This window comes from Poromitra crassiceps (assembly GCF_964638095.1).
Source record: "Poromitra crassiceps genome assembly, chromosome: 1".
NCBI lineage: Eukaryota > Metazoa > Chordata > Actinopteri > Beryciformes > Melamphaidae > Poromitra > Poromitra crassiceps.
Genome location: NC_139623.1, coordinates 120,800,147 through 120,817,002, shown reverse-complemented (window position 1 = coordinate 120,817,002; position 16,856 = coordinate 120,800,147). Strand labels below are relative to the sequence as shown.

General features: G+C 41.9%; 1 protein-coding gene across 2 annotated transcripts in view; it reads right to left on the bottom strand.

Annotated features, from left to right (window-relative positions):
- Positions 1 to 203: 203 nt before the first annotated feature.
- Positions 204 to 16,856, bottom strand: part of jakmip2 (janus kinase and microtubule interacting protein 2) — a gene marked incomplete at both ends in the record, with an annotated part of 66,000 nt that continues 49,347 nt past the window's right edge. For both annotated transcript variants that reach the window (XM_083648403.1, XM_083648404.1), the window contains 2 exons: positions 204 to 254; positions 9,749 to 9,814. In XM_083648403.1, the coding sequence (XP_083504529.1) occupies positions 204 to 254; positions 9,749 to 9,814 (117 nt within the window). The remainder of the gene's footprint in view (positions 255 to 9,748; positions 9,815 to 16,856) is intronic.

Below are 16,856 nucleotides of genomic sequence, written 5' to 3'. Positions count from 1 at the left end.
CAAATTCAAAGAGTAGTATGGCAATCCCGGTTTTCACCTCATGCTTGGTGAACTACAGTACAGCACTGCTGCACCTTGCTTTCATTTGCATAGAGTATTTGACCGCGGTCTGGAAGAGACATGATGACCATGATGTTTTTTTTTGGTATGTTTTTCCTTGAAGCCCGTGGGACTCACCTCTGCTACAGGACACGCCAAAGACTTCAAGGCCAAAGGATAAAGGCAAGAGAAAAGAACAAGAACAGAAACAAAAACTGGAGAAAGCAAGAGAGAGAGAGAGGGGGGAGAGAGAGCGGGAGAGAGAGAGGGTGGAGAGGGGGGAGAGAAAGGAGAGAGAGAGAAGAGAGAGAGGGGAGAGAGAGAGGAGAGAGAGGGGGGAGAGAAAGGAGACAGAGAGGGGAGAGAGAGAAAGGAGAGAGAAGAGAGAGAGGGGAGAGAGAGAGGAGAGAGAGGGGGGAGAGAAAGGAGACAGAGAGGGGATAGAGAGAAAGGAGAGAGGGGAGAGAAAGGGGGGAGAGAGAGAGAGAGATAGAGAGGGGAGAGAGAGAATAGAGATAGAGTAGGGAGAGAAAGAGGGAACAAAGAGATTGAGCGAGTTAGAGGAGGCATCACTCCAGGCATGTTAGAGACAGCAGAGGCAGACACAGAGAGAAGTTCATGTTAAAGGGAAACTGGTACAGTATCAATAGCGGAAGTGCTGCGTTTCAGAGAGTACCTGTAACTTCAACACCTCAATACTGATTAGAACTTCAAACCTCAACACACTTCAAATCTTATTTCGTGTTTTAACAAAATCTAATTGCGACTATTTGACAGAACATTGCAATTGCGATTTAAACTGTGAATCATATCATCACAAGTTTTTCTTGTCATCGATTTTTTTAGAACTTTAAAATCATATAAAAAGTTATGTCACTGTGCAGGATTTACTGAGTTTGAGTTTGACAAATGTTTTTCATAAATATTGTTGATTCCTGGACCAAAGACTACCTGGGGCATTCAAAATCGTATCTAATGTTGATTTGCCAAGATTTCAGATGAAAACACCAGTCAGCGCTACAGCTTGTTAGCAAAAAGAGAACTAATGAACTTGGTAGTACGGTACTTCATAGTAGGTTGTACTTGTACTGTAAGTAGTGCTGCATGGATAAGTCAATCAATAAAATAAATCAATTATAATTTTGACAATCAATAACCATTTTAGTAATCTATATATAAAAGGGGCAAGTGGCCAATCTCTGTCCGTCTGTTTCAATTCTTGTCCCACTGATGATGTCATATAGATGTCATAAGAGCAATTCATTTTATGACATCACTGATGATGTCATAGGCACTGATGATGTCATAGTGATGTCATAAGAGCTACCCATCTCATGACATCACTGATGATGTCATAGGCATTGATGATGTTAGAGCAATGTGACATCACTGATGATGTCACAGTGTCTATGACATCATCAGTGATGCGAAGTTGAGCTGTGCATGCCAGTGTATGCGAGCTGCAGGGCGGGTGGGCCCGCGCAGCCCGCGAGCCTAGGCATTGAGCGTGCGTAGTAGGGAATTCACAGACTAGTCGACTAGTAAAACCACTAGTCGACACTGTGCTTACTAGTCGACAAAAAATAATAATCTTTAACACATTCACTGCCAGCCGTTTTTTTTTTTTACTGTAGGTAGCTTCTGCCAGAGGTTTTTTTTGAGGATTCTGGCTCATTTTACAAGAGCCGAGGATTATTTTCTGCTTGGACTTTGTGAACACAAAGTTCACAAAAGTACTAATAGAATGTGTGCTTTCTCTGTCTAAAAGAGTTAGTTTGTAGAGTTAGTAGTTATGTAGATATTAGCCGTTGAGTACAGCATGGTTTCAGCGTCTGAGACTGAAAGCTGAGATAATCGCAGTTTTGTGAAATTCAATCAAACAGGCAGAACAGTCACTTTAACCATTTATTTTTGGCATCAGTGAGAGATCAGACATCTAAACAATATAGTTCTGAACGCCCTCTCCTTCAAACTCCTCCCTCCGTGGGCGTGTCTGGTGGCTTTCAGCAGCGTTTGTCACAAGCAGTTTCTACTGCCTGTCTGAGCAGTGAGCAGCCTCCCTCCCTGGGAGTGTGGATGGGGCTCACTCGTTTCTTGGGTTTGAGAGCTTTGATGAAGCTTTGTGCGATTCTAGGCTTTATGCTGCGTGTTTCAAAGTGTGTTTTCCACCCAGTCTATTTTTGGAACCCCCCACCGTTGTGCGCCCGTGTGCTCCAGCGTGAAAGCGTTTTCGCCTACAGTATGAGAATGAGGCTCGTTCGTTTCTGGGTTTTCGGTTGAGAAACCCCAAGAAACGGGGTTTCTTTTGCGATTCTGGTCTTATTTATGCTGCGTGTTTCAAAGTGTGTTGCACCCATAATCTATTATGCAAATTTGCAATCCCCCACCGCCAACAATCAGCGCGAAAGCGAAAGCGTTTTCGCCAATCCATTTTACAGTAGGAGAATGGTTTCATCGCGCGTTCCCCTGCAGTTTTGGCTCGACTTTTTCTAGAATGGAGAGCACTGTCGCCACTTAGTGGGTCGGTGGAATGGGTTGTACACGTTCGGTGGCTCCAATATTTTTATAGGAGACGTGGGGGGCGTTGATCCACGTCCCACCGTCAAATTTTTTTTTTTTTTTTTTTGACGACTCAACTCGTCATTGGCAGTCAACCGTTGGATTTTTTTTGACGACTCAACTCGTCATTGGCAGTGAACGTGTTAAGAAAGAACATGAGGTATTTACACGACATACATGGACTATCATATCCCATATCCCATATCCCCCACAAAGAAAATCAAAACACAACAAAACAAAACAAGAAAACTGCATAAGATACACAATAATCCAACAAGACTATTGGACAAACAACCAAACAAAAACAATGCATTCAAAGTAAATACATAGATCTTGCCCTGTTGGCAGCTAGGAAATGCATAGCTTTAAATTGGAAAGCATCCAATACCCCAGCTGTAGTTCACTGGTGGAATGAACTCTCAAGCTACCATACGTTGGATAACATTTACTACAAGAGCAAAGGCAGATTCTTAGACATCCCCAAAATATGGCAACCACATACAGAGTTTGACTTTAAGAACTTTTTACCCCAGTGTCATTAGGCTTATCAGGATAGGAGCTGAATGCATTGTTTTTGTTTGGTTGTTTGTCAAATAGTCTTGTTTGTTCTTGGATTATTGTGTATCTTATGCAGTTTTCTTGTTTTGTTTTGTTGTGTTTTGATGTTCTTTGTGGGGGATATGGGATATGATAGTCCATGTATGTCGTGTAAATACCTCATGTTCTTTCTTAAAGATAAAATATATATATATATATATATAAAATATATATATATATAATATATATATATATATATATATATATATATATATATATATATATATATATATTTTTTTTTAAACGACTAGTCGACTACCTTTAGGGACGACTAGTCGACTAGTAAAATTCACTAGTCGTGAATGCCTACTGCGTAGCATGTGAGATGCCTAGTTTATTAAAGAGATACTCAACAGTTGAGCCAGACTGATTTTGAGCCAAACAGATTTTGTCCGTTTTTCAAAAAAGGGCGGGGAGTTTTCAGGCTTTTGAATCTGCCCACTCCACATTTGGATAGGATGAACTTTTGTGGGGCGGGCAAATTTCAGAGCCAATGGCAGAGCTCTGTGCATTTCCTGCTCGCGCATGTGTAGTTTCAGTTAAAGCCAGAGGGGAGGCGGCCATCAGCGCCTGACTGGCCAGGAGAGAGTGCTTCCAAGTCGGACTGATAATATAAACATCATCATTTGAGCTTATCCAGGTAAGATATTAATAAAGTAATGACACATTCAGCGGGAAACTAACTATAATTAAGACATGTGCCAACTTTGACGATGTTTGGTTCAGTATTTTAAGAGCAAACAGGTTTTTTTAACTTCCTGAAAAGTTGCTGTTTTGGAGATTCGAGGTCCTGCCTGTTCTTGATGAATCCAGGTCAAAGTCCTGACATTTACTGTAAAACTGAGTGATTCCTCATCTCTTCTCACATACCTATGCAAACAGATGAACATTTATTTATTTATTTATTTTTACAAACAAACAAACACAACCTAGGCTATCTGACATACTCTAAAACTAAACCTAAACTACTAAATACTACAATTTACACTATGCAGTCTAATCAAAACGCTCCACAAATCTCTCTCTCTCTCCCAATTCAACAATTCTCCACACTCCATAGTCCCAGCATGGTGTGCAGTCACTTTTATAAACTTTGGCTGGGAGGGGCCTAGGCACGAGAGATGGGCGGGCTGGGTTTGGCGACATCACTGATCAAGAGCTCTGCCAATAGAAAGGGAGGAAAATTGGGAGTCTACAGCTGGCCTTTTTGCCTTTTTGGTTTGTATGGAACTGCATGGGTATGTGAGAAGAGAAGAGGAATTACTCAGATTTACAGTAAATGTCAGGACTTTGACCTGGATTCCTCAAGAACACAGCTAATTTCCAATATATATTGATTTTCAGCAGAAAAAAGTGGAAAAAGTGTTGATTATCTCTTTAACTATGCAAAAAAATGTGAGACTAAACTCCGGCTGACACCCCAAAATCCTACAATCTGCTACAGAAAAATTAATATTAATGTTTATTGACTGGCCCCTTGCCTCCTGTCATTTTGCAAAAGTGGCCCCCAGGCAAAGCAAGTTGAGTATCCGTGCTCTAGGGCCACGCCACTTCCGGGAACCCCCATTATGTGTAAGTAGGGTTCCCAGAGTAAAACCTGGCTATTTCCACAACTGCTTATGGATGAGCATCATCTGCTGCATGCCATCGAGAACCATTGGTCGGATCGACTTCAAATTTGGGAGTGTGCCCTATTGTGCAGTGCAGTGCCCTGTCTTCGTGCAATTCGGCATAGCGCCACGTACTGGCAACATAAAAAATGCTGTTTATCTCAAGAACCGTTCGTCCGATCGACTTCCACTGGGGAGTGCGCTTACGGGGACTCAAGGGAGTGCAGGGAGCTGAATTCCGTGCAATTTGGCATAGCACCACCTACTGGCAACACAAAAAGCGCTTTATCTCATCCATTCATCTGATCGACTTCAAACTTCAAACTCGGGGAGTGCGCTTAGGGGGACTCAAGGGAGTGCAGGGAGCTGAATTCCATGCAATTTGGCATAGCGCCACCTACTGGCAACACAAAAAGCGGTTTATCTCGATAGCCATTCATCTGATCGACTTCAAACTTGGTAAGTGTGCTGCTGGGAACCTGACATGGAGTGCATAATTTTGTGCAATTCGGCACAGCGCCACCTACTGGCAACACAAAAAGTGGTTTATCTTGAGAACCGTTCATCCGATTGACTTCAAACTTGGGGAGTGCGCTGCTCGGACCCCGATGGAGTGCATTTCATGCAATTTGGACTTATTCCAGGACTGTCTGTATGTCTGTCATTCGGGTATCTTGAGAACCGTTTGTTAGATCGACTTCAAACTTGCGCTTAGGGGGATCTGACAGAGTGCAGTGTGTGTGCGGGGGGAAAGCGCCCACCGTGTGGTGCATGGGGGAACGGGCACTGCACTAGTGATCTTAATGTCGCTATGATGACAACGTTACAGCAAGGCTTTTAACCTTAATATCGTTAGCCAATAGCTAACGTTAGCAGCTAAAACTTGTGAGTGAGCTAACAAGCTACAGTAATTAGCCTTCATCTCCATCATCGTCTGCATTCACCACAACGTGCTTCCTTTTGAGATGCTCGCGCATCATACTCGTGCTGCCATGATAAGCGAGTTCCGTTTATTTAGCAGATTTTGCATTTCACGCATTTCACATCATTGTGGGTGAAACGCTCCCACACTTTGGACGTACGAGGACGGCTAGACATTTTTTCTGTGGAGCAAGCTGCTTGTTTTTCCGTTGATGTCCCGTTTACCCCGGATGATCGGTACTGCGCATTGGCATCAAAGACAGGACAGAGACGCCTGGAGGCCAGGCCAGCCAGTGAGGCCACCGCCAGCAGCAGCTTCGCGGAAACAAAACAAACGTTTTTTCATTTCTTTCAGTAAAAAAAAACGTGCGATGACGTCGATACGTACAAATTTTGAGCGGACAGTGCCGGTAAGGCATGGTGTATCTTGGTTATGTGGGGGGGATGTGGCAAATGAGCTAAACTTCCAAAAAAGTGGTGTATCCCTTTAACCTGTAGTTTATGCACACCTGGGGTATTATAATATGATATGAGTGTTTTAGTAAAGTGTATTACTCAATACAAAAAATAAAGGCTTTAATACAACCGAAAGCCTATGGCTGCTTAGTCTCTAGATAAAACACAATGACAAAAGACATTGTAATTAGACTCTTATTCAGGGATGCAAAGTCATGGATAGTTAAAAAGGTGACGGATACCAGGGCAGACACAAAATCATTCACTTGAGTGCCCTATTTTGGGATGAAAAAGGTGACTAGTTTGCATCATTGCTTATTCTCTTATTCTTATTCGCTTCAGGTTATATTCTTTTAGTACGGCGATTTCCTCTTTGCAAATAACAGGCGGCATTCCCTTTGAACTTGACGAAAAAATAATCACTCTCCCACTTCTCCTGAAACTGTCTGTGCTCGTCATCAACCTTTCTTTTGGCTTTTGACAGCAACATGTTCACTTCTCAACAAAAGACAACATTTTAGCTGCAAATGTTTTTCTTTCACTGGGGTGAACCGAATCACCTGCTAATGAGGTGGATTTTACATGCAGTGATGATACTGCTGGCCTGGAGTGTGAAGCCATGTTCCCAGATGCTGCTGACGGTTTCCAGCACAAATGGGCTCTATCGTTGCAACGGCCTAAAAACTGCGCTTAGTGCCAGGCGCAGCGCAGATTAGTGGGTGCGGATCCAGCACACTCGATATTTTGGTGTCGGCGCTACAGGTGGCCTTAAGCATTATAACCACGCCTTTTAACTCATTGAGTGCCAATAACGTCGATCGGCGTCAAATCGAATAGTAACGTAGAGTGCCAATGACGTCGATCGGCGTCAAATGCGTTTTTTGACGGTGGGACGTGGATGAAAAACAAGAGGCATCTCCTGTGAAAGTATGGTGGATGTTGAATGTGTAAAAGCTATTTTACGGACCCATTAGGTGGCGACAGTGCTCTCCAGATTACAGAAAGGTGAGGAAAAAAACAGAGAAGCAGCCGTGGGGACACGGAAACCGCATCGGTATGCATCGATATGCATGAAGCATAACGTTAGCTGTGCCTGCAGCAGCCAATCTGCTGCCACAATTGAGCCCCTCCGTGTCCGCTGCGATAGCCCCATCCACATGATTAGTTGTGGAGTTGTTATTATTCTCAGTTGGAAGCGCTGGGAGCCGGTGACAAATACACGCGGAACGCTGTGAAAAAGCTGGGTTTTCAGTGCAGAGCAAACGCAGCACAGAGCCACCAGAGCCACCAGAGACACACCCACGGAGGAGGGGTTTGCAGTAGAGGGGGGTGGGGCACGCAGGGCAGCATACAACACTGACCCAGACAGACCCAGACAGCAGGCTCGATGGACAGATTGGTTGGCAAACACAAGCTAGAATATCTGATGCCCACCAGCAGTAAATCAAGACCAGCAAGAAAGTGTAGGGTCTGCGCAGCAGGGGCCAGCGCTGCTGGTTGCAGCTAAAAAATATTATTTTGCCAAACAAAATTCCTTTGTTTTCGCTCTTTTATTGAAGGAAATTATTTTTGAGGTGTCACTACATCAGAAAATATTAGCTTCAGAGTCAGTGATGTGCTTGAAATGTTTCATTTCACAAAAGGCTGATTATCTCAGCTTCTAGTCTGAAACATCTGTTTTTGGTGAAATCAACCTATCTTCTCCGGCTGATAACTAAAGAACGGAAAATGATATCAATAAACTTTTTTTTGCTGATGATACAATAGACTCTCATCGTTCTTTGGGCGTGTTCGGTGTTTACATAGTAATATAACACAATATTCTGTGGGCCTCGAGAAATCACTGAAAACGCTCTGAAACTCTGGCACTGGGAGCGTCCGTTCTCCAAAAGTGGCTGGCACTCAATGAGTTAAGCCTAAAATTATGCACCATCTGCTCATTGGGGAAGTGCAGTAAACTAATCACTTTTAAGCTCCAATTCCACGGAGCGATCCAGTCCGGGTAGGAAAAGCGAAGCACTCTGCTCCCCCCCTCCCTTTCATCCCTGTCTGTCTGTCTCCATATATAGGCTATTATTCCATATTATTATGCTTCTCAAACCAATCTAACTGCAGTTTAAATACTGCAAGCATGTAAATACGCTACACTATAGCAAGATCAAAGTGAAAAGAATGTTCGAAACGCATTGGCTAGAAAAATATAGCCTATCCCTATGTCATGATGAGATTAGATTGGTGAAAGTTTGTCCAGAATGATATTGTTTTCTCTCCACTGCTGCACAGGTAGGATGATGCACATAAATATAGCCTACATTATGTAAAGTCATTGCATAAATGTGTTTTTATTGTAAAAGTAAATGTGAAGTAAGCCTAATCTTATTGGAGCGGAGCGGACATCACAGGACATCACAGCAGAACCGTGTTATGGCTGTCTCTAATCTAAGTCACGTTGTATCTGCAAGGGATATATATACCACCTGGGGTACATATATGTTTCACGTAGGGTTGTGTTTGGATTTCTATGTTTTATTTTGGCCAATATTGAAATGTTCGAGAATTGCATGTTGTGTGAACAGAAACATTATTTCTATCTACCACATTAGGCAATTTAGGCTGCTTTGGTTGATATTTATTCTCGAAATGCATTAGTGTCAATGCCTGCTGGGAGATTTGAGGGAGTGAGAGAGAGAGAGAGGGGGAGAGAACAGCTTTTTTTTTTTACATTTGTGCTGCGCAGGGAGTGAGAGAGAGAGAGAGGGGGAGAGAACAACCTCTGAATGACAGGGGCTCAAAACTACGATATAACTCGCGATATATCGCGCGAGAGAGAGGGAGAGAGAGAGAGAGAGGGGGGGGGAGAGAGAGTGTGAGATGGCAGAGGAGAGCTGTGCGTAAATACGCACAATATCCGCGGCGCACTGAATAAGGCCTGGTTTTGAAAAGCGCTAAGCGCTAAATTAACGCCAGGGGGGAAGATATCGTTAGGCCGGTATTTAAGGCCGAAACGCCCATTCTGGCCTATTCTGGCACTGCGCCACGCCTCTTTGGCGTAAAGCGCATTTCGGGGCCTAAAACCATGTTGATATCTTCCCGAGGCAGGCGCAAGGCACGTTTTTTTGCATTTAACGACAGTTTTTGCGCCTAAGGCCTGTGGGAGAATAGGGCCTCAAAGAGTTCAAAACCCGCCAAAATGCACACAAAACCGCCTAAGGAACGGCACATCTATGGAAATTTATCTGGCAACCCTGGTGTGAAGTGCGGCTCATCTGCATGAAGGCAGCGCCTCGTCCACACGCCTCGGGAGCGCGCTCTGTGTTTTACAACGAGCGGAGGTGCGGGCCTGATTTCACTATAACTTGATATCAAGTGGCGGGCGTATGAAATCATTTTAGGCCTGGGGGCCGTGAGTTTGAGACCCCTGGTGTAAACCATTTATAAATTGAAAATATGCAGGAATTTCCAAAAAGATGCGCGAATCTCGCAGTCCTGCGCCAAATTTTAAGCCCTGTAACATATTTGAAAGGTGACTCATTTTACAACAACAAAAAACTTCGAAAGTAGCCTACCTTTTCTTCCAGGTCTTTTATCTGTCTCCTCTGGATGTCCGTCTTGTCTTCAAGGTCACGGATTCTCTGCAAACCATCAGAGAGAAGCAGGTCAGATAAGGAAGAGGCTATGATATGCACGAGAAGGCAATCACCATGTACTTGTGACAGTGAGGAGTTGAATCTTGACTCACCACCAAGTCTTTTTTGTGTGTTTTTGTGTGTGTTACTCACTTGTGTGCTTTTGTTCATTGGTGTTATATATACAGTATATATCAGTGGCGGCTGGTGAGCTTGGAAACAGGGGAAAAAATTTGGGCGTTTTTTTTTTCTCTTTTGCAGTTTGAAGACAGATTTAGAGGAATATCTAATTTTAAATTAGTATTAGGATTAGACTGTTGTGATGTCATTATTCAGTTTTAACCATCAATAATTGTTCCTTTTCTCATTATTTCCTTTCTCAGAGTAAATACTGTATATTTATTTCGAGATTTTTGTCAATTATTTGTGCTGTTATGGTTATTACTAGCCTAGTTACTCACTTCTACACTAGCTTAGATTGTGTTACTTATGGATGGCATGGAATCATGAAGACTTCAACACCTTAATTAGAACTGTCAACGAGGAACTATCTTCTGTTGCGGAATGGTTTCAATCGAATAAATTAACCCTCAATGTCAAGAAATGCAACTTCATGATCTTTTGTAATGTAAATAAATATTACCCTATAGAACTAGCTCAAATTATTATCAATAATGCTGAAATTGCATTAGTTCAGCATACTAAATTTCTAGGGGTTATTATAGATAGCGGGTTGAAGTGGTCTTACCATATTGACCTTGTCTCAAAAAGATCTGCAAAAATGCTTGGCATTTTGAGGAAGGTCTGTCCCTTAATTCACTCCTCAGCTCATTTAACCTTATATTATAGTTTTCTGTTTCCATTTATTAATTACTGCAACATTGTTTGGGCGGCAACCTATCCTACATATCTCAACAAATTATGCATCATACAGAAGAAATATCTAAGGTTTATATCTCATTCTAATAGATACGCTCCCTCGGCACCCCTCTTTAAAAAGTATAATATATTACCCATTGATAAAGTGAATGTTTATCAAACCTGTTTATTTCTACACAAGTTTATATATAGGAAACATGATCTTCCAGTCACCCTTCAATATTTGTTCATTCCCACCACAAATATTCATTCATATCAAACAAGACACAGCAATAACAATCTACTTTTACCACGCACACGGACTTCAAGGCACCAATTCAACATTACTTTTAGAGGTCCTAAGCTTTGGAGTAAATTAAGCCTACCGCTAAGATCAATGTCCTCTTATTCTGCTTTCAAAAAGCACCTGAAGAAACATCTACTGTCCTCCTGATCCCTGTACTCATCCTTCTCTGACAGATTTTGACAACTTTTCTCGAACAGACTTTGTTCTCCTCTTAGCCTTCTTGCTTTTGCTCCAGATGCAAATGACCTTGTTTTCACTGCTTTGCTGATTTAACATGTAGCTTTTCTTTTTCTGTGTTTTTTTTGTTGTTGAATGTTTAGCCTGCATGTCACGAAATTAATATGAGTAGGTGTGGAACTCTGTACAAGCCTGCAAAGGCTTCGTTCCCACCTTGCACAGATTTGTACCTAAATTTGTGCTAAACAAATAAACTAAACTAAATAGTGGAAATAGATTATCCCCCCTTTTTGCTGGGGACCCCACTTTTAAAACCACTGGCTTAGGCTAGAACTGTTGCGAGAAGTTTTCAGGATTTATCTCTATGCATTAGGCTGTGATTACTATTTATATAAATCTATTTATTCACATAGATTCATGATATATTATGGTATACAGCCTACCTGTGACATCAACCTTTTGTTTAATCTGCGCCAGTACCGGAAATGTAGCCTATTACTGCATGACTGATCCTATGATGTCATTGTAATCACACTCAGGTGTGCTTTCACAAGACAGGTGTTGTCCATTCAATCAGCCCACCTGTCTTTATAATGGCTGTCTTGCACTGTGTTTGTATGAGACTTGACAAAGTCTATGGCCGAAACTGTTGTCAAATAGCGTTAAATTACACTTTATTGCATCTGGAAACAGAGTGTGCCTTTCCCTGGCTGCAACGTCAGCATAGGCTACTCGTTTAGTTGTACACTCCAATTCATCAACTTTGGAGCGTTATTCACCCCCCTTCCCGACATGCTAGGTTGACCATCTTCGTCCCAATCGATTCCTTATTTCTTCTACTTTCATATGGTATAAAGATTACCACTCACGCTTTAAAAACGAGCTCGCAGTCAGCGATGGTTTTACCGGCCAAATTCAGTTTAAAAATGTGGGAATTTAAGTTTGCGGGTTTTATTAGGAAAAATGACAGCATGAAACCTAAATACGAAAAAAACAGCGCTGCTCGGTGAACCATTTCCACGCCGAATTTAATAGAAGGCCCGGATAAATTGAAATCAATTGACTTACTTGCATATCCATGCCGTCTGTAGTGGAACCGCTGCAGCCGAGACGTTTATATATATTATATGGGAATAGATTAAATTTTTTAATCTAGATTAATCTAGATTAATCCTGGTCATTAATCTAGATTAATCTAGATTAAAATGGGTCATTTGAAGTCTGTCGAAGCCATTCAAAATATGTGTGTGCAACATAAATAATGACTAGAAGTAAGTCCTTGTGAACAGGTTTCTGTTTATTCAATTCAACTTGAATAGCCAGTAGGCATTTAAAGGTAAGAAACCAGCAGGTTACACACATGGTTTGTCTTCATCTGGACAAAGTTCTATCCTGAACTACCTGGAATGAGATCACCGGGATCACTCGTGAATATTCATGAGTGTGGCTCCCGCACGTCAGAGAGGCTGGGAGGAGGAGAGAGAGAGCATGATGCCAGAGCCCGGCTAGCTGCATCTCTCATGCACAGCCGGCACGGAGCATCGGGAGCGTTTGGAAGCGTTTGAGGGCAAATCGGCTCACGACTCGTGCTATAGCCTACACGGTGCCACACGACAACGATGGACTGACGGAGGAGAGAGCAAAAGAGAGAGAGAGAGAGAGAGAGAGAGAGAGAGAGGGAGACGGAGAGAGAGAGAGACGCCGCCGCCTCATGTTTTTGAAGCATGCACATTATTTAGAGCAGATGACTGCCAGGTCAGTAGTGTAGGCCACTGGAAGATGACTAGAGAGCAGGTTCGGTTGTTCACACCCCCCCACAGCAGCCAGGATGGGGGAGGCAGACATAAATGTCCGCGCTTACATACCTGTTCCATTCTAAAGTGATAATCATCATGGCCTGCTCAATATAAGTGGACCCTGCTACCAGACAACTTTGAGAATAGATTAACGGCGATAATTTTTTTATCGCGCGTTAAGAGTCTCGCGTTAACGCAGCCGTTAACGGCGTTAACGATCCCATCTATAATATATATATATATATATAATATTCCAGTTTTCTGACATTGCAAATATCCCAGTATCCCGCCGTAGCGCGGCCCGCAACTCGAAACTCGTTTTGGCTCATAATCCAATGCAACAACTGTCTGGCTTGTGAACACTTAACTGCTTGATAAAAAGTAAATAAAAATAAGGGGGAAATATAATATGCTGCTACTGTCGTCACTAGGGATGTTCATCAATTATCGAAAATCGATAATCGATCGTTAAGGATTGGAATCGATCCTGTGGCATTTGGATCGATTTTTTTATTATTTTTTTTGGTCAAATCAAATTGCTATAACTATCAAATTTGATTTTCACTAGTGGTTGCAACCAGGAGAGGGCGCAATTGGACAGACAGAGAACAATGAACAGAACACCTCTGTGGGTGGGGCTATGGGTGTGGTCTAATTGAGCGAGAAGAACTGAAGTGAGACAACACAGCAGACAGAGGAAATGAAGCGTGCAAAGCGAAGTTTTGTATGGGACCATTTCGAGTTAAAAGACGACCTCGTATATTGCAAGAACTGTGATGTAGTTTATAAGTACAACACGGCTACGACGCCAATGATTCACCACTTGAACAGCGTACATCCGAGGCTGGTTAACCAGGAAGATGACGCCGCCGCCTCGTTGTCGTCTCAGCCCACCATCGCTGCGGCGTTAGCGGGGAGGAGATGTGATGGCCGGCGTACAGAAAAAATCACCCAGGCCGTATGCAACCTCATCGAGACAGATTTGCTGCCCATAAATATCGTTTAGGGCAACGGTTTTCAACACCTGATGAACGTGATTGAGCCATTGTATCAGCTTCCCTCGCGAAGCACCATTACCAGGCGGATTGAAAAGCGCTTTCTAAAGCGAAAGCAAGAGCTGTTTGTCCAGCTAGCCACAGCCCAGTGTGTTGCGCTAACCACTGACTGCTGGACCGCCTTGACCGACACAGAGGAGGCGGTCGGCCCAGCCACGCCAGCCTCTGCTATGGCCATGCTGCTTGGGAAGGAATACTCCACTTGTCGCGACGACGCTGGGATGCAAGACGAAGTTACCCACTTCATGAGGGAGACTCCCCTGTCCCTGGAGTGCAGCGCTGCAGAGTGGTGGAAAGTGAATGAAGGCAGGTTCCCTAGGCTGGCGAAGTTAGCGGGACGATACCTGTGCATTCCTGCAACTTCGGTCCCTTCAGAGCGCGTCTTTTCTGCTGCTGGACTGACTGTCAAGCTGCGTTCGCGTCTCACCCCAGAGCATGTTAACATGCTTATCTTCCTAAACAAGAATCAGTAGGCCGATGGACGCTGCTGGAGTTAAACTTTACTTTGTTGTTTCATGGGACACTAGTCACCACGCCTTCATGAGTCAGTCATTTGTGTTATGAGGCTCCAAGTTAAATAATAGGCATGTGAAGTAAGTAACACTATAGCATAGGGGTGTCACGATACACTCAGTTCACGATACGATACGTATCACGATACTGGGTTCACGATAACGATACGATACGATACGATTTTAACAATATTTTTTTAAACTTGAATAATGACAATATATGACTGGAAAAGTAGTATTTTATTTGAAATGCACAAATACAAAACATGCTGTTGTGGGAAATTGTTATTACAATAACAACTAGAAAAAACATGAGATTGGAGATAAGGCTTATCTTGAAATAGAATGAGTTACACCGTCACTTAGATTTACTTTGAACTAAAAGGTTTCTCAGCAGTATAAATTCTCATTATGCATCTTCAGTTTTTCTTCAAACTCAAACAACAAGACTTGCATCTTCAGTTTTTCCTGTCAAGTAAACAGTTTTGCCAGAAACTCAATTGAATGGTTTCTCTCCTGTATAACTTCTCATGTGTCTCTTCAGAGACTTGTTCAACTGAACTACTTTCCACACATTGAACTTCAACAAACAAAGACGTTTCTTAGTCTATTTTTTGAAAAAAAAAAAAAAAAAAAAAAAAAAAAATCTTTCTTTTTTTTGCGATATGATATTTCATCTCAACGATACATATCGTGACGTTTTACTATCGCGAAATTTCGTGGGACGATATATTGTGACACCCCTACTATAGCATCATCTCTCTCTCTCTCTCGTTCTGGTTCTCTCTCTCTCTCTCTCTCATTCACTCTCGTTTTGGATTGTACATTTTGATTGTTTATTTATTTAAGTTAAGTTAATGTAGGCTACTGTATGCATGTGTGTCAAGTGTCTAAAAGAGATGCGGTTATATAATTTGAATTAAGACTACAGTACAGTAAGAAGTGAATGTAGGCTACTGTATGTATGTGTGTAAGTCAAGTGTCTAAAAGATGCGGTTATATAATTTGAATTAAGACTACAGTAAGAGAGGTGTGGCTCAGCTGCGTTAAGCACGCACATATTTTTTGTTTAACAGTTAAACATGCAAACTTGCAGTCTGCAAAGTAAACACCAAATGTCATTAACAGCCTTGTTTAAGAGGAGTGTTGGAGAGGAGACACATTGAAATAAAGAGTTAATTGAGGAGAACACGTTGTCTTTCGTATTTTCTGCCATAGGCATTTTGTAAAAAAAAAAAAAAAAAAAAGATATTGAAAATTTTCTAAGTATTAAATCGATAATCGATAATTGATCGTTAATTCTCACCGATTATCGATTTTGGAAATTTTTCAAAATGAACATCCCTAGTCGTCACTAAATGTCGTAAATCATTCCTGTCAGGTCATCACATGGATCATCACAGCAAAGTGGATTTCACTTCCTACTTGATTCAGCATTGAGAGACTCATTCATCAGTGGACGATACAATGTCAATCTTAGCAATCTATCCAATCAACAACCAATTAGGTTGAATACATTAATTGTTTGGTATTGATTGGTGGGGGCGGGTTATGCTCCAGCTGAATATTATTGGTTGAAACACACATAATTTCACTGTTCCTTGTCAAATGCATGCGTTTTCAACCAATAATATTTTGCATGAGATAAATTACCATGGGAATCAAACGCCCTAGGGGAGGATTTTTTTCTCCTCTACCCCCCGAGGGCATGACCAGGGCATGACAGACTGGCACAGACTCTGTCTGCATGCTGCTCCATCAATGCCCTACAGAGGTCACTGTTGTTGAAGCATTTTAAGAATAACATGATTTTTATTCAGAAAAAACACATTTGATTGATATTTTATTTAAAAAAAAATATATTATTATATAAAATCCCCCATCTCTTCTAGAAAATAGAGGAGGACCATCCTCCCTTGCCTCACTGGAAAAAAAACCCTGATATATATGTATATATGTATGTGTATATATATATATATATATATATATATATATATATATATATATATATATATATATTAGGGATGTAACGATAACCGCTTTTAATGATAATCGTGATAAAATTCCTTAACCGTACCGTTTCAAATTTTCATTATCATTAAAACCGTGGTACCGTGATTAGTGCTTTGAAAAACATGGTAAATACTGTCCATCATCAACCAAAGTTGGCAACAGTCTAGTGATGCCACGGTGTGAACATTTTCACACCGAATGATAAGCACGTGACCCAACCGGTATTACCGGTTACACCGGGAAATGTAAACAATAGGATTGTTAGTTCCTACTAGTGCATGTTGTTCCCGGGAACAATAACAGTGAGACACCAGTCGGGTATCCATAGTA